Source organism: Rhamphochromis sp. 'chilingali', assembly GCF_963969265.1.
Source record: "Rhamphochromis sp. 'chilingali' genome assembly, chromosome: 4".
Classification (NCBI taxonomy): Eukaryota; Metazoa; Chordata; class Actinopteri; order Cichliformes; family Cichlidae; genus Rhamphochromis; species Rhamphochromis sp. 'chilingali'.
Genome location: NC_137948.1, coordinates 24,064,767 through 24,088,464, shown reverse-complemented (window position 1 = coordinate 24,088,464; position 23,698 = coordinate 24,064,767). Strand labels below are relative to the sequence as shown.

Genomic DNA, 23,698 nt, shown 5'->3' with positions numbered 1-23,698 from the left:
GAGTCAAATGCACTTGATTAACTTACAATCAGCAAGTGTGACTACCTTTGTAATAGCAAAGGTTTTGACAGTCTGCTGGTCTGGACCATTCAGGTGCCAAAATATTCTCAGGAGTGGACGTCCAAGCAAAGGTTTGATCGTGCTATGCTCAGAGAAACTCCAGAAAACCCCCGATGTGATAGCTCAGACTCTTAACATTTACCATGCTAGCTGAGGCCTGTAAAGTTCATGACAGCACAATTAGAAAAAGACTGAACAGTTTCTAGAAGAAAGCCATTTCTCTCTACAAAAGAACATGGCAGCATGTCTTAGGTTTGCAAAGTTGCATCTTCTAGAAATCTTGATCAGTGTCCTTTGGACATAATGCACAGCTCCATGTTTGGTGAAAAAGCAAACAAAGCATATGAGCACAAACATATCATGTCATCTATTAAGCATGGCGGTGGAAAGGTGATGATTTGGGCTTCCTGGAAAACAGAAAACAAGTAACTCTTAAATTATGCCTGTAGAAAAATGATTTGCTGGATCTGGATGCCAGCCTTATTCTGACATATATGCATGTATGTTGCTTTGTGCAGTACCTACTTCCCCTCTCAGAATTTAAAGAGAAAACACTCTGACGTGAGACTGCGAGGAAGAAGAGGAAGACATGTGCTGCATGGTCACGTCTCAGACAGTTAGCGTGAAATTTATGTAACCTGGAAATTTCATGAGCTACAGAGAAGTTACAAAGCAATTAGCCAGAGTAATTATTACATAGAACACCAACCTCACTGTGGAAATACACAAAATATGAAATTAGTTTCATTTTGAGTTTCCTCTAAATCATATTGCACAGTTTGACTCACAAATCAGTCGAGGGATGTAAAAGTTTACAATGAAGTGTGCGAATTCTAAACAGAAACTGGACCGTTTCTTGTATGCAAAAGCATATTGTTTTTTTATGCGTGTGTGTATGTGTGCGTGTGGGCATTCATGTGCATAAAATGGAGTGGAGGAAGTGTATTTTTGTCACAAACAAGTTGACCAATCGTCTTCTCTTTAGTGCTCTGTAAATTACAGTAAACCTGGGTCCAGTGCCACAGTTGAGCTGGTATGAGGCGACAGTATAAAAAGAAGGAAGGAAAGAAATTATTTGTCTTGGCTCGTGTGTGTGGAGCTGCAAACATTTTCAAACTTTGCATACTCACCAAAACTGAGAAATGTTAAAGTTCATTTGTGACACCATCTCAACACGTGTGCCTTTACAAATAAAGTAGATAACACACCCTTATAATGAGTGCAACCTATAATCCATGCTAATTAACTGGGTTTACCTTAGAAAGATGAATCAAAACCAGTGTGTAAGCTCTAAAATGTGCATTACACAGTGAGGGATTTCAACCACAGGTGTGAAACGTGGAGAAAACTATAGGTGTGGCAACAAAAGCAGCTTAGAGAGTCTTTTTTTAACCTTTTGTTTCAAGGGTTTTAAACACACCTACTGAAGAGAACATAAGGAGAGGCTGTGCGTCACAATGAATAAGAGACAAAAAAAGACTAAATGACTTCCTTAACTACAAATGTATACATCTGTAACTACCCTCGTTTTGCTCACTTTGAGCTTAAGTGTTGTTTTCCACAACAGGTCATTGAACCCTGAAGGGGGGGAAAAAAAGCCTCCAAAAGCAAAAGCATGTTGTCTGCTGCCCTCTTGTGGTGGACTGCTGGCTATGTTTCTACCCACGTTGGGTCTGGCAGCACAGTTGATGAAAGGATTTGGAATTTGGGTTTTAGGACAGAATACGCATTAAGTCATACAAACCAATAGAAAAACAAAACAAAAATGCTGACAAATGCGATAAAAAAAATTAGATGATTTCTATTTAACAATTTTGGTCACTTTTCCTCACAACCACTGACACCAAAAACGGGTGGATGCAACAACAAATTAATTGAAACACTGCCTAAGCAGTGAAAATAGTAACAACTTGGACAAAGTTACCATGTAACAAACCAAAGGCGTAACGTCTGACTGATGGAGGAGCCAAAGTGTAGTTAAGCTAACGTGAACACGCCTAATCCCCTGACCTCTGACTTTGGTTGTCAGTGAAGACATTACAATAACAAAAAGGCATAAATTCCATATCTGAAATTCATTTTCAAAAGACAGCATATAACAAATTCAGTATTGATCCTTTCAGCGCTTCAAAGAAAGTAAAGTTCAAAAATATTTGATTCAATTGTTGAACTTTACTGGAAAAATTGCAATTTTTTCCAATTGTTCTGGCCTTTTGTATTCAGCTAATTTCAAGCTTTCCATGTTCATTCTTCTTCTTCTATCTATTGCTTGTACAGTTTCCATGCTGCTCCACTTCAAGGCTAAAGCTGTACACAGATATCTGCTTCGGGGCCTAGAACTGACTTGTTACGCCCCTGTAACAAACACAGCATAAACGAACAACAACATAAAGCACAACAATTTTTAAATTTACTTACTTTACGTGGTTGCCTGCGCGCGCGCATACCTGAAAAAACAACAACATTAAAATTAATAAATAAATCGATCTATCAATCAATGTCACTGTCCTTCAGCAGCGGTCGTTTCCGCTCGTGCTGCACGCCAGCAGCCTCCTCGTGGCAACAGGGGGCATTCTGATTGGCTGGGACTTAACAAGCAATTTAGCCTTAGGAGGCCGTCACAGCTTTTTGCGGCTAATAATTACAGTATCGAAGCAGTTCCGTTGTAAATAAACGTTCCGAAATGTTGCGATGCATGCAGTTTATTTGGAAGTTATATTATTAAATAATGTCAAATAGAACTGAAAACTTAACTCGCATCTGATACAGGTAGGTGTGCTGCAAAAGTTTTACAAAAGTTGAGCTCTTAAGAACATTATTTTCATAATTTCAATACTAATTTGTTAATATTTATATAAACTAAGTAGATTCAGACATTTATTTTGCCTCAGCAAAAAAACATACCCGGGCAAAGCTCTTATATTTTTGCCACTATTTATTTCGTTGTGGTTATATTTGTGTTTAATAGAGCAACACCGTGTGGACCGTGAAAGCAGCCTCTCTGAGGCTGTTGCTGGGAGCTCCGGCCAATCAAAGCATACAGCGCTCCCGTGTAAGTACTGTGGTGGCTGGGGGAAAAAAAGCATGACATCATGCTCGGCTCCGTCCGTCTCTACGAGTGAAACATCTTCCTTCTACTACAGCAAACAACAGGAGCCGACTGAGCCGTCTGTGTTGTGAATTTGCGCAGGTCCAGCCGTAAAATACACCGAGAGAGCGGCCCCAGTACACCGGAGCGTGCAGCGGAGGCGGGGAGGGGCATCAGCCCGTTTGGGGGGAATGGCGGATGGGGATGCTGTCTTGTCTGTGGAATGGGACAGTGGTGATGAGGGTTTAGCCATGGATCCAGAGAAAACGCTGACTTTCTGCCACGGGCTGCAGACTATGGAGGTAATGCACTGCACAGCTTTACATTTGATGCGCACGCAGCTGTCAGCAGCTGTTCTGCAGAGCAACATGCTTCCCTCGGCCTGTGGGGTTGTTGACAAACAGCAGTGACCTCGGCATATTATTATTATTTTTATTTCGTCACCTTTTGGTCATTACATCTGTGACATACACGAGACAGCACGTGTATTTGTGCACCACTGCAGTCAGTCAGCTTAGGTCTCTGTTTTATTTTATATTTAATTATTTTTAACATTGGGAAGGCTGTCTGTAAGTCTGTGGCCAATGCAAAATATCTGTAAGTTTGACTTGTAGACGTGGTCGTGTACAACGAATATCTTAGACATAACAGGATTGGTGTGCAAATCCTTTAAGAAAAAGCAAAGATTCTTGGTTTATATTAATTTAAACTTAGACACTAAATTAATGAATTTTTGGTTATGATTTGCCGTATTTCAGTTTTAGATTGTAGTTTTCAAGACTTGTGGACAAGTAAAAATTCCTTGTTTAGCAATGTGGCTTAAAAACCTGCAAATGGACAAACAAGAGCTTTTTAATGCAAGACACCTTGTGAATCTTGGCTGTTAAGAAGAAGAACATTATTCTACTGAACTGGGGAAGTGGTTTCTTCAATGACTGTGTTGTTCTCTGCTTTGAGTGTGTTGTCTGAAAGTATTCAGTGAATACAACTCCAGTTCTAAATGAATTGGGAGACTGTGTAAAATGCAGATCTTATAATCCTATATTTTATTTGCAGTCGAACATATAAAACACATCAGATGTTTAAACTGAGACATTTTACTTTATCATGAAAAAATTTAGCTGAATTGAATTTAAGAATTTAAGACAGCAGCACATTTCAAAGCGGAAATGTGGGTAGCAAAAAGCTGGAAAAGTATGTGGTGCTAAAAAAGAAAGCTGGAAGAAAATTTTCCAAATAATTTGGTTAAATGGAAACAGATCAGTAACATCATAGGGTATAAAAAGAGCATCTTAGGGAGGCAGGGAGAGGTTCACCAGTAATGCAGAAAGCTGTCTACAAGTTGCAGAACTATTTCAGAATAATGTTCTTCAATGTAAAATTGGAAAGACTTTGAATATCTCATCATATACAATCCATAATATCATCAAGACTGTGAAAATCTGGAGAAATCTCTGTGTGCATTGAACAAGGCCAAAAAGCTCACGATCTTCCAGCCCTCAAGTGGATCTGCATTTAAAAACAGGAATGATTCTGTCATGGAAATCACAGCAGGGGCTCATGAACACTTCCAGAAATCATGGTGAACACAATTCACCATGCCATGCACAAAGGCACGTTAAAACTCTATCAAGCAAAAACAAAGCCAGACGGGAACATTATCCAGAAAGTCCATCTTTCTCTGGACCAAAGCTCTTTGACTGTGGTGTATTTAAAAAAAAAGCTTTTCTGTGGTCAGAGAAATTAACGTTTTAGACTTGTTTTTGGAAAACAAGGACACCACGTCTTCCGTACTAAAGATGAAAAGGAGCATCCAGCTTGTTATCAGTGCTCAGTTCAAAGGTCAGCATCGCTGATGGCATGCACCTGTCGACGTGGCAGTTTTCACATCTGGAAAGACTCGCTCAGTGCTGAAAGAGTTTAGCATTAATGGTGGAGCAACATGTGCTCCCATCCAGAAGATGCCTTTTTCAGAGAAGGCCTTCCATATTTCAACAAGACAACGCTAAACTGCATCTATGACATAGCATGGCTTCCAAATCAAAGAGTTCAGATGCTGAACTGGCCTGCCTGCAGTACAATTTTATGAGATTTGCAATCATTGATTCTATTTTTATTTAAGTTTTACTCAACATCCCAACTTTTTTTTTTTTTACAATTAAGCTTTTACATAGCTTGATCTTACTTTAATAAAAAGACTCACAAGAGCTGCTTTTATTTATTTATAGTCAATTACTCATCGTAATATGCAAACTGTTGATGTTGTTAAGATTTTAAAAATCCATCCGTTGCAGTGACCCTTAGGGAAACGAGGGAAAGTACCGTACCTGCTATGCCGTTGAGTGTGTGAGTGTCTTGAGTTGAGTGTCTTGCAACTCCATGGAAACATAAAAGTGTGTCTTTGACCTCTGGCTGGATATGATTTTAAATGTCATTGTTGCTTCTCCCACACATTGCGGTTCCATGATATGGATAAGTTTCCCCCTCTCTACCAGCCGCTGAGTTTCTCACAGGCAGGTCGTAACGTTGTTTTGTTTGCTAGTCTTCTGATTAATTGTTGATTGCTGTTGTTACTCTGTGTGGTTTATTTCACAGGCAGATTAATTGGGTGTCTCTGTTCGGTTGATAAATAGGGCTCCATTTAGGTTGTTTGTATTTGTGATGGTTGACATTGTGAGTAATTATTTACTGTAGCATTGCAGTGACTCTCAAACTGCTGAGGCATGGATAACTAAGGGAAATGAAAGTGAATGAATATGACTTTTTGAGGGTAAAATAAAGAAGCTTTGCTGATGCTGTTGCATTGACTTTTTAACTAAAATTCAGCTTGGTCATGAGAAAATATAAAGTGTGGAGCATTTTAAGGCTCTGAAGTGGAATGTGCTAGAGAAAGGTCTGAATACTAGAGTGTTTTACACAATGGTTATTTTGGGCTTCCAGTTGCTGATAATTATTTCCTTAGGCAGGGTCACAAGAGGTCAGTCTGAGGAGGGGTCTCTCAGAGGTCATTTACCAGAGACACTCAGTGGTGCCTACTGAGCATACATGCAGGAGTGTAGCGACTCAGCGTCTGTCTGCAGACAAATAATCGTTTTTCTGTATTTGTGAATAATAGGTCTCACTGTGACTCTGTGGACTCCAAAAGCTTTATAACTGGCTTTGTACCCTTTCCAGGCTCTGTTTAAGTGATTTCTTGATTCAACAGGTCCACCATTAATCAGGCCAGAGTGTGGCAAGTAAAACTGAACTCATATGGTCAATGTGGTTCATTCATGATTTAACAAGGGGGGGCAATTACTTTTTCACATAGTGCCAGGTAGGTTTGGACAAATCATGATTTAAAAACATCTGAAACATGTAAGTGTAATAAATATGGAGGGAAAAAAGAAATCAGGAAAGGTGCAAATACTTTTCACAGCACTTTACCTGCACTATTTCAGAGAGGGAAAAACTGTGCAGTACACATGAATGAGTTGTGTTTGTATAAATGTGTCCTGTTGTCGTATTGGACGGTGGTTTCACATGTTGACCTGTTTTGTTGCACTCTGTCCTCCTTGGTTGGGCTTGTTGCAGTAAATATTTGTGTATAACACTTGAGCCTCCTCAGTGTTCTTCCTGCTCGAGGAACTTGGTCTGTTTACATTTTAAACATTGGGGAACTGGTTGACTTTGCTAAGAAAAGCTTTGAAAGTAAAATGATGCCATTTGCACATAATTTTTTTTTTTTTTTTGTTTATTTGTTTGTTTTTTACTATTCTTTTGGGGGGTTTTGTAAGCAAAGTTATGGAGACTTGTCAGGACCCTTGGGTGGAAATCATTTGTGGTTAGTCTGCGGTATCTGAGGAAGCCTGAATGACTTCTCATCACACTTGTATGCATATCCTGTGCCGTGTGGTGGGCTTACCTCTCAGGAAGCACATAGGAACTCAACCTGATGGTATTTATGACAGAACATTTCCTGTCTTGACTCTTTATGTTTTCCATCAGTATAGGCCAAGTCCCCAGAGGTTGTTACATTTGACACTGGTATTTGCAACGGTAGGTAACATAACCCAATATTTATCAGTTTACAGAAGAATCTCTACTGTATTTGTCCAGAATTCATTTTAAAATCTTTCTTTTTAAAAAACAAAATCCTGTTAGGCCTTATTATATCTTTAAACACCATAGTGTCATAATATCCTAAGAGAGTACTTTGTTCTCAAGCTGTAGGCTTACTTTTGATTCCTTGAGTTTCTAAAAGCAGAATGGGAGGCAGAGCCTTCAGCTCCCAGTTTGTTGAGGGTCATCTCATTACCACATCCAATCTTCTAGTTAACCTCCAAAGGCGTAAGCCTAAATTATAAAAGAGAGCTGAAAGAGAAGGGACAAACAACATATCCAACTACTGCATGTCAGAAACTATTATCTGCTGCCTCTTTGTTTATTGCCTTGTTTATCATTTGTGGTTCCCCTATACTTCCCTTCATTTTCCTTAGTACTTCCTCTTATATCCATGTGGTAGATGGCTGCCCCTCATTGAGGCTGCTTCTGCTGGAGATTTCATCCTGTTAAAACAGCAGTTCTTCTTTCCCACTGTCACCAAATGCTTGCTTACAATGGATTGTGTGAGGATTAGGGTTCTCTTACTAACAATATAGGGGCTTTAATTTATAATATACAGCACCCTGAGACAACTGTTACTGTAAACTGGTGCTGGATAGCTAAAACTGAAATCAAAAATGGAATTGATATTGATATTTGGAGGGAAAGATTTTGCCTGGTTGGTACATCAAGATTAGAATCCAGGAATTGTTTTTATGGAAATTTTAACATTTTGTATCTATCTAATAGACTTTGATTTGTTCATGGAAATGGGGAGTCATCTTCACACACTAAGGTTAATTATGGAGTTCCACTTGGTTCTGTGCAAGGTCCAATTCTGTTTACATTATGCATGCTTCCTTTAGGCAGTATCATTCGAGGGCATAGCATATACTTTCACTGTTATGCAGATGACATCCAGCTTTATCTATCCATGAAGCTAGATGACAAATGCCAAATACTGTATCAAAGACAATGAGGCCCTAATTTCCTGCTTCTAAAGTCAGTCATTGTACTTGGTACTAGAAATCTTAGAAACATGGTGTCTAACCAGATGCTTACTCTGGATGGCCTCCAGGAACACTAAGGACTCTTGGGGTTTATTCATTTATTTTTTCACCAGGATATGCCTTTCAAAACGCATCTTAAACAAATATGTAGGACTGCTTTCTTGCATTTCCACAACATCTCTAAAATGAGAAACATCCTGTCTCAGAGTGACACTGAAACACTAGATTAGAGCTGGGCGATATAAGATTTTTTTCATATCACGATATGTTTTTTTCATTTCAGGCGATAACGATATCTATCACGATATAAGCCAAATAACTATATTTGTAAGATTTAAATGTGACGTTGCTCACAAGTAAAATGTGAAATAATCAGCAGCTTGTTTTGATTTAAATATTTATTTCCCATAATAAGTTCAACAGGGTAGATGTACTTAAGGAACATGAGACTTTTTCAGATAAATAAAGGCAAATATTGCAAACTACACAAAAGGCAGCCGCTAAAGCGTTTAAGTTTCAAAATAGAACAAACGAAACAGACTAAATTGTCAATTCCACTTAGAAATAAAGTATTAATTCTAAAAATAAATCTTAGTTTGTTTTACAGAAGAACAGACAAAACTAACTAACTTTTGTCAATATCAAATAAACTGAGAACTAAAAGGAAATTCTCAATCTCTCCTTGTTGTATAGCTGAGCTTTTCAAACAGTTTTAACAGTTACTTTAGTCTGACAAAAGCCGAATGACGAATTAGCACTTCCAGTCAGAGATTGAGCATGCACCGCTTTATTGTATTTCCAGACTTGCTTTCGGCACATTTACAGTGCGCGCTACTCTGTTTTTTGTCAGACTTGAAATAGTCGAAATACCTTCACACTACGGAACTTCTATGGCCCTTCTGTTCGACAATCTCTCCGGCGTTGGAACCATCATCTGTTTTCTCTTCGGTAACCTTCGGTCACGCTCTCGGTTGATTTTTCTCTAGTCGGCACACTCATTTCCTCCATTACCCGGGCGGCACGGCGGCTGGCTGCTTCAAACAAATACACATGTGCGGCTTGGCACTTGTGCTGTACGTAACAAGTCACGTGACGTGACGCTGCGGCTGTGATTGGTTCGGCTCTGCGCTACTTAATTTGGATTGGCTGTTGTTCTTTTTTTTTCTTTTTTTTCTTTTTTTTTAAAGAGGACAAGAGAGACGAGGCCTGTCGCAATAGTTTAACTTTTCCTCGATAGAAAAGTTAATTTCGCAATACATATCGTTATCGTTCTATCGCCCAGCTCTACACTAGATCATGCATTTAATACTTCTAGGCTGGACTATTGTAATGCATTGTTATTATCAGGTTGCCCTTAACTCACTGAAAAGCCTTCATCCATCCATTCCCTTCCGCTTATCCTTTTCAGGGTCGCGGGAGCCTATCCCAGCTGTCATAGGGTGAGACGTGGGGTTCACCCTGGACAGGTTGCCAGTCTGTGGCAGGGCTAACACACAGAGACAGACAACCATTCACGCTGGGCAATTTGGATTAATCAATTAACCGATCCCCACAAACTGCATGTCTTTGGACTGTGGGAGGAAGCCAGAGAACCTGGAGGGAACCCACGCAAACATGGGGAGAGCATGCAAGCTCCACACAGAAAGACCCCGGCCTCATGGTGGAGTTGAACTCAGGACCTTCTTGCTGTGCGGCAACAGCGCTAACCACCGTGCCACCCTGAAAAGCCTTTGGTTTATCCAAAATACTACAGCAAATCTACTGACAGAGACTAGAAAAAGGAAGCATATTAGTTTCTCTTTAGTGGCTCCCTCTTGACTGCAGGCTTACTTGTAGTTCCTAGCATATTTAAAAGTATAATGGGAGGCAGAGCCTTCAGCCTTCAGGCTTCTCTTCTGTGGAACTAGCTCCCAGTTTGGATTCAGGAGACGGACACCCTCTTTAATTTTAAAATTAGGCTTAAAACTTCCCAGTTTGATAAAGTATATAGTTAGGGCTGGATCGGGTGACCCTGAATACTCCTTTAGTTACGCTGCAACGAGCCAAGGCTGCTGGAGGGCTTCCCATAAGATTCCTATCTGAACTGTTTCTTTTCCACCTATCTTTTTTCACCTACTCACACTCACACTGTTTATACAGCACTCTACATTTACTTTGGATTAATCATTAGTTATTAATAATCTCTGGCTCTTTTCCACAGTGTGTCTTTTCTCCTGTATCCCTCCCGTCACCCCCAGGAAGAAACGTTGTTTCAGGTTTCTTCCTGAAACAACGTTTTTCCCGCTGTTGTGATTTGGTGTAATATAAATAAAATTGAATTGAAAAGCAGTTTTCTATAAAAGCATCTCAAGGAAAGCGGTTGTAATCATATACACATATTTCTATCTACAACCGCACCAGTTTCTGATGAGAAAAATGTGAGTTATGTATCCTTTCCTGTGTCTGCTATAATGCCAGGTACTTATTTGGAGCCTGTCTGCCCTTGTCAGGTTGATACTCTTCCACTAATGTCACATAATGTTTTGTGATCCAATGTTAATTGCCCTGTGGATGCATCAGGTGTTGCAAGTGGATACTATACAGTACTGCAGAGTTGTGTGCCACATATTATACTAAATAACAGTAAACACAAGTGTCTCTTGGCTAAATACGCTTCACTGTCAGAGGAGCATGTGGAGTTGGATTATTCATGAACGTTTAGGTCACTGACATGAATAGAGAGCAGAGGTGATTCTCGTACTCAGAATAGTTGCACAGATATGTGCGCATTGTACACACACAAAGTATGCAGACTGTGATCAGCACTGTTTCAATCAAAATATGAGTGAAGCTGAGCTTTGAGAATAGACGTGGGGTACTTTTCTGATGTTTTATGACTCTAACAGTTAACTAACAGATTAATGAGTAATGAAAATAATTGGTAGTTACAGGCATGTATTTGAAATGGGGAGCGCACAGGGAATGGTTGTATGAGCGACCTTCCCTTCTTTCTTCTTGAAAAGTCAGTAGTAGCCACCGGCTTAATACTGGAAAATGGGTCTTTAGTGGCCAACTTTATATGCTTGAATTACTGTAATAACAACACATCATATCTTTTGTTTTCCCTTTACTTTTTTTAAGCTCCATTTTAACTGTTTTCTCTCTCTGCCTTTTACTAGATGACTATGTCCCTGCAAGGGCTGGATGTAACCGAAGAAGCTACGGTAGGGAGTTCAACCTTTAACCACAACTAAATATTGTCCACACGGGTAAAAAGGCCTCAGAGCCTTTTCCTCAGTGGTTGCTATAGTAATGCATAATTATTTGTTAGCACTTGGGTCTTGTGTGGTAACTATGCACATGACAGATTTAGCAACCTCTCCTCAGTGCTTTATTAGTATGGTTTATGGCTTTGCTCAAGTGTCTGAGCTCATTGAGGTTGTTATAATGTAAAAGCTTTGAAATTTGCTGGCTTTTTATGATGTGCACATTTTTAATGTTTGGGTTTTCACTTGCTTTAGTTTCTTCCCTTTCTCACTATAGGTGCCTGTGAAACAGATCGAAATGAGCACAATCAATAAGGTGGGAGGCTTTTTAAAACATTTTTTAAAATACTTTTTTACCCGCAGCTGCCATTAAATATGCACTCATATAAAAAGTAAGATTACAGATGCAATAACTGTTTATTTCATTGTTAACAGAAAAGTATCAGAGATTTAATATGAAATATAAAATAATACTTTTCACCTGATGATGCTTTTGATAACTATTTTTTATTTCTAGGGTTTCAGGTACACATAAAAGTGTGTGTGTATCAGTAGTTTAAAGTTTGGTTAGACTTACTGTGTGCTTCATTAACAAACAACAGAAAGACACAACTAATAAATGGTTAACTTCATGATCCATCTGTGAACACCAAAACCAAAATAGACGTAAAAAGAGAGAAAGAGAGAGAGGGGACATCATCTACAAATTAAGCAAATGTTGCTTTGTAATTGGAGTGGGGGAAGAAATTGATAGAGCATAGGAATACCAGATGTGTTATCTATACAGGCAAGCTAAATAGATTTACTGTAATTTTACTATTTTGTCAGTGAGGCTGCTTTTTTTTTTTTTTTTTTCTGATCAGAGTTTCCACAGTGGATTTTGGATTTTGGACATCTTGGCGGTGCAACGATTAGCACTGGGCTCCAGTTTAGACCTTCCTACAATATTTCCACTGTGGTTACATTGCGATGTGGTGTTTTATCTATTAGATGGCGAGGCATCCAAAGTACTGTCCTGGAGTGAACAACAGTCCAGGTTACCTGTGTGAAACGGGACATTGCTGCGGGGAGACGGGCTGCTGCACCTACTACTATGAACTCTGGTGTGAGTCAACTGACCGCTTCTTCTCTGCTGTGCTACTGAGGAAAGGGTTCTGATTTAATGGCTGTTTATCGTTCATTACTCAGACCTGCTGGGAAACATTCAAGGTGTCCTATTATGCTTACCTGCAGCTCTAAAGTCCTGGTCTCATAATCTACTAATGTTGTTGCCGCCGCCAAGGAGGTGATGTTTTTTATAGCCTTTGGTAGCTGTCATTCTTCCTGTCTGTAAACGTGGTACATTAAAAAGCTTCGAATGAATTCTGATAAAACATCGTAGGCGTGTAGAGTGGGGTCATGTTAACAATCCATTAAAATTTGGCTTACATTCAATTCAGTTTTATTTATGTAACACCAAATCACAACAACATGACCCTATTATTATAATCATAATCATAATAATAATAATAATAATAATAATAATCATAATCATCATAATCATCATAATCATAATAAACACTCAGACAACCCCAGATGACCAAGCACTTGGTGACAGTTCAAAGGAAAAACTCCCTTTTAACAGGAAGAACCAGAAGAAATCTCTGGTTTCTTTTAATAGACCCATTAAAGCACTACTTTCGATGTCAACTTAATGATTTAATGGTCGAAAACTGACAAAAAACATTCTAACCTAGAAACTATGATGCTTACAAATTAGATGTGTACTGCAAAAACATAGGAAATACCACATTGTCACATTTGACCTCTACTTTAACCTCCTAGGACCTGGCGTCCACATATGTGGTCATCACATTTTGGGTTGTCTAGACCAAAATACAAAATTTTGCTCTACAAGGGCCTGATTTCCACTTACGAGGACATTATACTACCTCTGTTCTATCTAAATTTAAAGCAAATATCCTCATATGTGGATCTCATTTCTCTCAGAAACAAAAATCAGGTAAAAAAAAAAAAAATCTGGTAATTCTTTGTTTTTACATTAATCAGGTCCCAATCAGCCCAAATGGCAAAGAGAATTTAAAAATGCATGCCATGAAAGAGTTCGGGTCTTAGGAGGTTAAATTCAGTAGATTGATCTGAAGGCTAAAGTGTTTTTATTGACAGCATATGGACATATAGGGAACGATATATGGAGATTTTAAATATTATGTTACTTTGGACCGCTGACCTCTCCTTTAAATTCAAACAAAGGTCAAATTTCAAAAATTTAAATTTTGTTAATATTGGCAACCTGTAGGAGATGATACTGTTATGTTCGGATTCAAAATCTCACATTACAGTTTGCATCCAGATTTTATGTCATATTTGACCTCTGACCTCACTTTGATGTTACACATCTTCCTTTCTTGGTGGAGGTTTGCGCTCTTGGAGTGTTTCTAGTTCTTACATGGTTCAGTTTAAAATAATCCTTAATGTTTACGTTCAGTAAGGAAGATCTGTAATCTATCATCTGTCGTCTTGGGGGTTCGGCTGCTTTCTGGTCTTTACATTGCTACCACTTTCCCAACCCTCAGTCTTCATCTTCGCAACCACCCTGGGTGTTCCTGTCCTAAATCCTATCGCTGCTGGGATTCCCCGCTGCCGTGATAGGTCGTCAGAGTCTAGTCACATTCCTCCATAAATCGTGTTCAGTTCTTCCTTATCTCTCCTTATTGAAATGTGCCTTGGTGCGGTGCTTTTATGTGTCCTTCCCCCGTCTTTAAGACAGCTGTTTTAGGATTGGCTCGCTTGCACAAACAGAAAATTTGAATAGTGTGTGCGCTGGGCTGTTGGTTACCTGATGCGCCTGAAAGCTCAATGAGTCCTTTGATAAAAAAGCAAAACTTGTGTGAAAGCCGAGTAAATCTGAGATGAAATTCAGCTAACAGACCTGAAGGTTACGTTTCCTTTGTTTGTTTGTTTTCTTTATCTCGATGGCCACTCATTTCCTGTTTTCTACAGGGTTCTGGCTCTTGTGGACAGTGCTCATCCTCTTCAGCTGTTTCTGTGCTTACCGCCACCGCCGGGCCAAGCTGAGAATTCAACAGCAGCAGAGGCAAAGAGAAATCAATCTGATCGCTTACAACGGCGCTTGCAACTACCCTTCATCAATGCTGGACCTCAGTATGTTTGCTTCATTTTAAATCGCACATGCTGTAGCTTTTGAATACTAAATTAATCAGTTCCACAGACTTTGCATGCGTTATGATTTCCTTGCACCACTTTTTCTGAGGAAATAGAAATATGCCTACATTTAGATACTTCAAAATAAGTCTGTTAACAGGCATCATATGGAAGTAATAAAGCAGTAAATGTAAGCGTGTTTTGTTAAATGAACTGTTTTGTGGAGTTTTTAATTGAGGAAAGAGGCTCATGCTTGTAATGTAACAGCGAGTAAAAATCTTCATATAGAAGCTTTTGGTGTGCACATCAGTCTGTTTGCAACTCACCAGTGTGTGATGCAGCGCAAAAGCCAGCCAAAGGCACAGACAGAACTCAGAGCAAAGATGCATTTGAGGACATGTTTGTTATCTAAATTCTATTATCGGCAAACATCTCTCAAGTCTACCGCAGATTTACTCCATTAGTGATGCTTTCCGTCTTTTGCCTGTGGTGAAAAACTGTGTGGACTGTGATCGATTGACAGCTTCTTGTAAACCTAGTGAAACCTATTTGCATTGTTATTAAACCGTGATCACGCAAAGAATGGACACAGTTAAAAATTACGTTAATCTAGAAGTTTTGACATTTTAGGAAACAAAGTTAAAGGTTATCATTTTGGATGGTCTTTCACATGCTGCGTCATATACGTCCAACTATTCCAGAAGTGGTAAACAAACACCAGATGTAGCACAAGGTTTCATACTTAACTAAAATGTTTTTGCACAGCTAGTTTTAGTTAACTACAATAAAAATAAAAACTAGACTTTTGGAAGGAAAAGAATTAACCAATTTTGTGAACTAAAACAAAATAAAAATGGAGCGCAAACATCCTGAGTTTTAGTATCTGTTAAAAGATGTTATTGCAGCTTGCCTGAGGAGGCTTTGATGGACATGTATTAGAAAATACAAAACTTTGATAACTGATGTAGCAACAGAAATGAAACACAGGAGCTAGAAAACTTTCAAGGGAAACATGAGGTACAGCAGACAATAAGGAAGACTGAACTATTTATAAACTGTGAGTTAATTAGGGAAGTGAAAGACGGCTGGAGAACAAGCACTGCTGAAAGTAATAGGAAAAAAGTTGTTTCTTGAGTCTTGATGTGACTAACTATGGAAGGAAAATAGAAATACAGTGGTGCTATAACACGGTTCACCTTTCGCGGCCTTGCTGTTTCACAGATTTTTTTGTGTGCAATTTTGCATGCTTTTTTTATTTTATTTATTTTTTTACAGTTTTCACAATAAAGCTCAAGATCCTGTTGAGACTTTTCAAAATAAACTGAATCACGTGAAAGAGCAGATTATTTACGGATGACAAGTAAAAAAGAGCCATCAGATGCTAAAAAATAAACCTTAGACTCAAAAGTTAGAACAGGCTTTTCCCTGCAGCACGTCGTGTAATAAATACTCACAAAGAAAACAGCGGCCGTTACAACTTGCGTCTAAAAATGTATCGTTTCATGCATCGGTTAAAACACTCGACTCCAGCTACATGACGCGCAGCTGGAAACACTTCCGGCAAGTCGAGATTCACAGAATTTACAGAAAATGTTACATTTTTGTGATTTATATCGTTATCGGGACGATAAAATTCTTATATCGGGATATGAGATTTTGGTCATATCGCACAACCCTCTAGTGAGGGGTTTTACAGCCTTAAAACATCTATAATGTAAAAAATAAAGTTAGCTACTTCGTGGATTTCACCTATCGTGGGTTATTTTTAGAACGTAACTCCCGCAATAAACGAGGGACCACTGTGACCCAAAGGAAAACGACTTACAACAGAGATAAGAACCTAAAACACAAAAACTAAAAGACTTCAGGAGAACAAGAATAAAGTAAAGCCAGAGATCACTCTATAGAATAGTAAAGAATTCAAACCCAAAACTTGAAAAATATAGACATCACATGCTAGAATAGCAGAAACACCTTCAGACAGAAATTGGGAAGGAAAAATTCACAGATTCTAAAAATAACACAAAACCAAAGGAGCGTGACGCCAGCAGGTTCACACTCATACCCATCTCACCGTGAAGCTCCCTCTCCGCCCTGGCATGTGGGAGGAGTAAGCTTTGACTACAAATGAGCTTGCCACACCACACCAATGAGGCATAACCCCATGAGAAAGCTAACTGACATGTAACACTAGTCTGCGTACCCGGAGCTGAAGCCTAAAAGTGTGTTTCTTTCGTCACAGGTTTTCTGGCTTCCTTCAAGTTGCCCTCTTACGAGGAGGTTGTTGCGCAGCCCAGCACCCCTCCCCCTCCTTACAGCTCCATCTTTGCACTGCAGGGAGGTGCCACAGTAGGTCCTAGCTCCTCTTACCCCCATCATCACCACCACCGTCACCCCTGCCCTCCCTACTTGGGCCCCGGCCCCAGCGGTCTGACCTCCTCACAGAGCTCTGATAACTACACCAGCTGCTCCTGTGAGTCTTGCTCCCTCACCTCCCCATCCAGCACCTCCTTCTCTGTCCAGGTGACGGATGAGACGTATGACAGCAGCCACATGTCCACGCCCAGTGAAGCAGGAGGAGATTTGGCCGTGGTGCCAAGGGTCGGGGTCCCCTTCACGCTGATGCCATCGCCACCCTCGCAGGTTCCACCTGATGTTATACCTGCGGTCACTCCAGATGTCATTCCGGTGCAGAGATGTTCCTCTAACGGTAGTGAAGGAGTCTCGCCTCCATCTCATCCACTTGCTCTCACTTTGCACTCCCGTCCTTCACACTCCTCTCGCCTTCCGCTCTCTCCCCTCTCGCTGCTATCTTCAATTCCCGCTGGTCAAGTCCACCCTCTCGTTCCATCGGACCCACTCGAAGCCATGGCTCTTCAGAGAGCGAAAGAAGAGACGTCACCTCATGATCCAAAAACCAGGCCCCTGCACTCAGCTCCTAAGCAGGCTCTCCTCTTATCAAACGTGGCTGTCTCTGTGCACTGCGGCGGCAAGGAGGAGCAAAAAAGGGAAAAAGAAGAAGAAGAGGAGGACGACGACGAAGACGAGGATGAGGAGGACCATTTCCGGCATCGACGGCTGACGGGTGACTCGGGTATTGAGGTGTGCCGCTGCCATGTGAAAAGAGGGCAACAAGAGGATGAGGAACCAAAGAAGGGGCGCTTCGATAAGAGAGGGAAAGATGTCGTGAAGGAAGGGGAGAAGGTGCTGCAGGACGGCGTGGACTGTTCCCAGCAAAAGAAGGTCGCCGCACAGTCGTCCAGCACGGACGACTGCGCGGAGCAGCGCGGCCATGTCTCTTCGCCTTCTAGCGTCATCATTAACAGAAACGAGGCTATCATCACTGTGGAGTCCCTGTAAGTAAACAGCCATGGAAGGAAGGAAAAGTGGGATAGCATGTGTAACCGGATGAGTGACGAATTAAAGGAAAAAAAGAAAGCGATCGGTCTTAGGGAAGATTTGAGCTATCAGAACAGATTCACTGCATCTTAGTGTTGGTTCTACAAATCTCTGTAAATCTACTGAAGGGATGGCACACTATTTTTTTTTGTCCTTTTTTCTTTAAAAAAAAAGGGGCATTTGGATGATGGTTGTAGAAAGTCTCCAAAATCTTCCATTAGTGTATAACTGAGCTGAGATCAGGTGACTGCACAGGCATTAGCAAAATTATTGACATGATTTTCATACTCATCCAACCACCCAGTGACCTCTGATGGACCGCCCTGTGGACGGGGACAACCCTGGAAGACTACTACGTTAATAAGACGAGTGAACTATACCAACAGCTTCTGGGTTTTCCTTTAATTTGTCATCCGCCTGTCGATGAAGACTTAAGAAGTGAAAAATGTGATCACTGAAGAAAAGTCTTGGAGAGCTTACAGAAATGTCTGCAAGCCATCAGATCGGATGAGTAACATTTTTAGGAGGGGGTCTCTGTATTTTATTTTGGGATCCCCAGACCTCAAAGTTCTTGTGATTTATAAGAGATGATTTGGGTTTGTTGTGGAGTACGAGGTGTTCTTTTCTTAAAATGCAAATGGCTCAAAATCCTAAAAATAATTCCACTTTCTGCATCCTTTTCTTGCTAGAGCCACTATGATAAAATGTTTGTCAGTGTTTCTCTGTACGAAGCATCGAAGCAGCATTTTTAGCTCTGAAATGGAGCTCGTATCACCGGCTGCCAGCCTGTGGATATAAAATATTCTGACTTTTGTCAAATCCACACATTTTAACATAAAATATTGGTCATCTTTTTAGGCATTTAAACATTGAAAGACCTTTTCTTTTTTTTATTGGAGCCCACTTCCCTTATCATAGATAGATTGATTCAGTGGGTCAGTGTTTTATACCTTGTGTCTTATGTTGCCTCCTTCTTAAAGATTTTTTTAAAAAGGGGGGCGGGTACAAACTTTAATTAAATGTGCAGGTGGCAAAGCTTTACTATGATATTGTAGTTATACATTATAGTTTCAGACTGTTACATCAGTATACTGTATACTTAGCCAGCTGTTTGTCTTTGGGTTCAGTGCAGTTTTAACGTGCTCCTGCCTTTTGCAAGGCAATATCACTCTGAATCCTCGTGTTGAGTTTTTTACTAGGCGCACACTTTAAGCCTAAACTGATAATGAATGTAAAAGGTTATGCATTGCAACAAAAAAACGCACTCAAAGCTGTTTTTTGAGGATTTTTTTATAGCATGATGCTCGACTGAAAGCTTTTTTTTGTTTGTTTGTTTGTTTGTTTTTAACAAAAAGAAAAAAAATAACAGAGTTATGCCAGCGTGGCAATCCAGTCTGTAGGCGTGTGCTTCGAGAAGTCACTTTGGAAAGACGTGCCCATCGTGATGACTGTTTGTGTCGAGTGATGCTTGTTAAATATCAAAGGTGTAAATGTACGATGGAAGCATCTGAAGTCACAGAACAGAATCTCCTTTATTTTAAATACTGCTGTGGCAAAACGGGATTTCGCAGAGTCAGACTGTTTTTCTCTAAATGCCTCCTGGTTGATGACTAGTTGACATCCAGAGCAAGGCCAAGGATTACATTAGCCTGCCATGCTCACCTGGCGGGGGATAGCACATACGTTCTCTCTCGTAGTTATCTGTCAGTACAACAATGTGCTCAAAAATAAACGGAGAGCGTCTCACAACACAATTTGTACATGTTTGTCTTGCCGTAGTTGTTATTATGAGACAAGGGTCTCAGTAGTTCGCTGACTGGAGGCCACTTTTTTTGTGTCCCTAGTTGTTTAATGCCTAAGGGCAAAGCTTTTAACTCTTAGTAGTGTGGAGAGAAATCTAATTTAGCACAGTTCACTCCTAAAAAAGAACAAGTCACATTTGCTCTTTTGAACATTCAGATGTGAGTTTGCATGGAAGTTTGAGTGGCAGTTTGCTTTCTGATGATCTCTTGATGATCATCTTCAAAGCACCTCTGCAGTGACTCGCTGATGGCCTGACAGAGATGGTTCATCCTCTGGACATACTGGCAAAAAAGCCTTTTTGGAGCCTTGCGTTTCTTCTCATTTTCATTAGTTTTAGGTAATGTGTGTCGTTGATCAGTGGTGCCTAGTTGAAAAAGTATTTTTCTGTTAGGAATCCGTAGTTTCCCAGCTAATCTGAGCGTGTGCGTGCGTGTGTGTGTGGATTAGGAATAGCTGTAAATCGAATGGCGAAAATATTTTCTAAGAGTACTTAGCAGTCTTTTTTTAAAATGCTCATATTACATGTGAGACTTGCAAAAATAGTATTTAGCAATAGTATTCACACTTTTTTTTCCTTATTCTGGTTTATGCTGGCTGACAGGAAATGAGATGAACTGAAATGACATTTACCTCTTTATGACTCATATGCTAGCTGTGCTGGGCAAAGGCCCTCGATTGTACAAACACAGCAGTTTTTAAAAAAAATGCCTTTGGCGTAAGTGCAAGCTTATATTATCGGGTTGTATTTTAAAGCCCCAGTGTGTGTCTTGCATGTTACTGACCTTAAACTTTAGTGTTTTGTATTGATTTTTTTTTAAGCTCATCTGACTGAAGGTTCAGTGCGCTTACGCCATAGCGAGGCATCCGTCGTCCGTTTGTCCCACCGCAATTCACAAGAATCCATACTCCTCCCAGAGTACTGGTCAGATTTTAATGAAACACAGTGATCACCTGATGTGTCTTCACCCACACTGTGCTCAAGGTCAAGGCTGTACAAGTCATTTTTACAAGAATCGCTTCTCCTCCTGGAGTATTGGTCTGTCTTTAGTGAAGCAAGGCTAGATAATCCTGGATACGACTGTTTGTGAGCCTCCTTGACTTCTCCCTCGACTTTAATTATCATTCATTTGTGCAAAAGAGCCGCACAGCTTTCTTTCTGTACTTCACACATTACAACAACCTTTGAACTGTGATGGATCATGAAGCAAATGAGCTGTAATGTCACTGACGCTTTGGTTAGTGAGTGCTTAGTTTTTTTACATTTTATTGTAGATTTTAATTAGGATAATTGTCTTAAGGGGCATCATTCTGTTTTAAATTTTACACTTAGAAAAGAGGCCAAAAAATACCATTTTTATATGGCGTCCTCTTGATATTAGTTTAGAAAGTATCCATCCACTTTCTTCCGCTTATCCAGTTCAGGGTCATGGAGGCTTAGCTGGAGCCTTTGCCAGCTGCCATAGAGCAGAGGTGGGGTACACTCTGGACACGTTGCCAGTCTCATATTCATATGAATGGGCAATTTACAATGCTTGGAGTCTGAGAGTAAGCCAGAAAGAACAGGGAAAACATGCAGACTCCCAGAAACACTTCATGGATTTGAACCCAAGACCTTCTTGCTGTGAGGCAACAGGTTCAACCACTGCACTACCGGCATAGAAGCTATTAACAAAAACACAAAGTTAGCGTGTGGATCTATCGGATACTAGCTGAGGTGGTTCAGGCATCCGATTAGAATGCCTCCTGGGTGAGATTTCCTGGGCATGCCCCCGTGGAAAGAGGCCCCGGGGTAGGCCCAGGCCACGCCGGAGACACTACGTCCCTCAGCACTGCCTGGGAATGCCTCGGTGCTTTCCCCGAATGAGCTGAAGGAGGTGGCTGGGGAGAGGGAGGTTTGGGATTCCCTTTTGATCCAGCCCCAGATGAGCTGGTGGAAAGCGGATGGATGGATGGATGTTTAATTTCTATGACTGAACCTGAACAAGATGGTGAAACATAGGAGTCACACACTGGGGTTTATTGTATCCCGACTCCTGCTTTCATTTGACGTCAGTGTAAATAGAAGCGGTTTGATTTGTCTCGCCTTGTCAGAAGCCAATTTGTGTGGAGAAATATGCCCCAGATTTTACCTTTGTTACCACTCTTTGGCCAAGGCCTGATATAAGACTGTTACCTCGCTTGAGTTTTGACTGTAAAGGACTGTTCTCTCCTTCTGAAGATAGTATCTACTATATATTTGTACTGATTTTATTTTGTAATGCCAAAAGTTAAAGAATTGAATAAAAATACAAAAAAAAAAACCAAACCTCACATTGGTACAGCCGTTGAACCATTTTGCCAGAAAACAAAAAACAAAACATCCAATCCTTTTGATTCAGGATAACTCAAGACTGTCTCCTTCTACTCCTGCAGCTACGAGACAGCAGCATATATAGCAGTATGTATATGTGACTGTACATGGAATAGTTCCGATTAATATTACTACAACATGTGGTGTACTTTGAAGGTATCTTTGTGCAATTCTACCTGCGGCTCTTCAGCGTGTCGTACGTATGTGTGAGAGAGTAACCGTGCCGTTTTCTTGTTAAAAATCACTGTCGCTTATTGTGAGGATAATGTTGAGTATAATGTTAACATAATAACTGTCGATTTAAAAAAAAAAAAGCCAAAACTTTTTCGTGTCATCATGGATATCAAGTTGATTTTGTATCTTGGTGTAAAGCAGATTCAGAGGTTTCCGATGCATACTGAGTGAGATGTTCTCACGTTTGTTGTGTCTGTTTGGTTGCACACCATCATGTTTTTTTGCTTTGTTTGTTTGGGGGTTTTTTTTTGTTTTGTTTTTTGTTTTTTAGAAGGTGGGGTTGTATTTAGATTTCTTCCATCTCACTGATCATCACTGAGATTCTGCGATATTGGACGCAGACGTCTGCTTAACTCTATTGAACAGAAAACTGTGGATTTTGTGTCAAAATAAATGTGCTACCAAATACATGTGTGTACTTCTGCTTCACATTATACGCGCCTGTAGTTCTCACATATTCTGCTGTGAAATACACCCGATCTGCCGCCTGACTAATCTCCTACTCGTGAGTATCTGTCGCCGTGAATGACTCAGAATAAATCCGGCAGTCAGCTCTGACTCTGAGAGGTTTTTGACTTTTCCGAAGTTTGATATCTGTGTCCTTGCCTTGCTGGCAATGCAACAGTGATGATCACAGCACAAAGTATAAGAGGCTGAGAAGTGATCCTCTATACTCTAATCAGCCACTTTATTAGGTACACCTTGCTAGTACTGAGTTAGACCTATTTCAAACTTCACATTTGCTTTAATTCTTTATGGCAAAGGTTTAATGAGGTTTGGTGTATTATGCATTCAAAAATGAGTGGTTGTTTTAGTTACCTTTTTCTTTCCTACCTGCTCAAAGCCGGCCACTCTCGGCCACTCTCCTCTAACAACTGTAATCAGCAAGAACTGCCTCTCACTGGACATTTTCTCTTTTTCAGACCATTCTCTGTAAACCCTAGATATGTTGTGAAAATCCCAGCAGATTAGCAGTTTCTGATATACTCAGCTGTCTGACACCAACAATAATACCACATTAAAATACACTTAAATCACATTTCTTCCTCATTCTAATGCTCAGTTTGAATTCCACCAGGTCAACTTGACCATATTATTTCAACCTTTTTTCTTTAAGGAAGAAAGAGAGCCTATTCGACCTGTCATAGGATCAAAGGCAGGATATACCCTGAACGGGTCGTCAGTCTGTCACAGGGCTAAAACATCTCTATGTTTGTGCTCACATTCACACCTCTGGACAGTTTAGAATCTCTAGTTAACC

The 23,698-nt window shown here is 40.2% G+C and overlaps 1 protein-coding gene across 1 annotated transcript in view; it reads left to right on the top strand.

Moving 5' to 3' along the window:
• Nucleotides 1-22,863, top strand: part of LOC308394818 (uncharacterized protein) — a 41,703-nt gene extending 18,840 nt beyond the window's left edge. The window contains exons 2-9 of the mRNA XM_080879368.1: nt 3,029-3,112; nt 3,251-3,450; nt 11,400-11,444; nt 11,764-11,802; nt 12,477-12,591; nt 14,490-14,651; nt 16,894-18,007; nt 18,355-22,863. Of these exons, the coding sequence (XP_080735494.1) occupies nt 3,340-3,450; nt 11,400-11,444; nt 11,764-11,802; nt 12,477-12,591; nt 14,490-14,651; nt 16,894-18,007; nt 18,355-18,364 (1,596 nt within the window). The 5' untranslated portion in view covers nt 3,029-3,112; nt 3,251-3,339 and the 3' untranslated portion in view covers nt 18,365-22,863. The remainder of the gene's footprint in view (nt 1-3,028; nt 3,113-3,250; nt 3,451-11,399; nt 11,445-11,763; nt 11,803-12,476; nt 12,592-14,489; nt 14,652-16,893; nt 18,008-18,354) is intronic.
• Nucleotides 22,864-23,698: the final 835 nt, after the last annotated feature.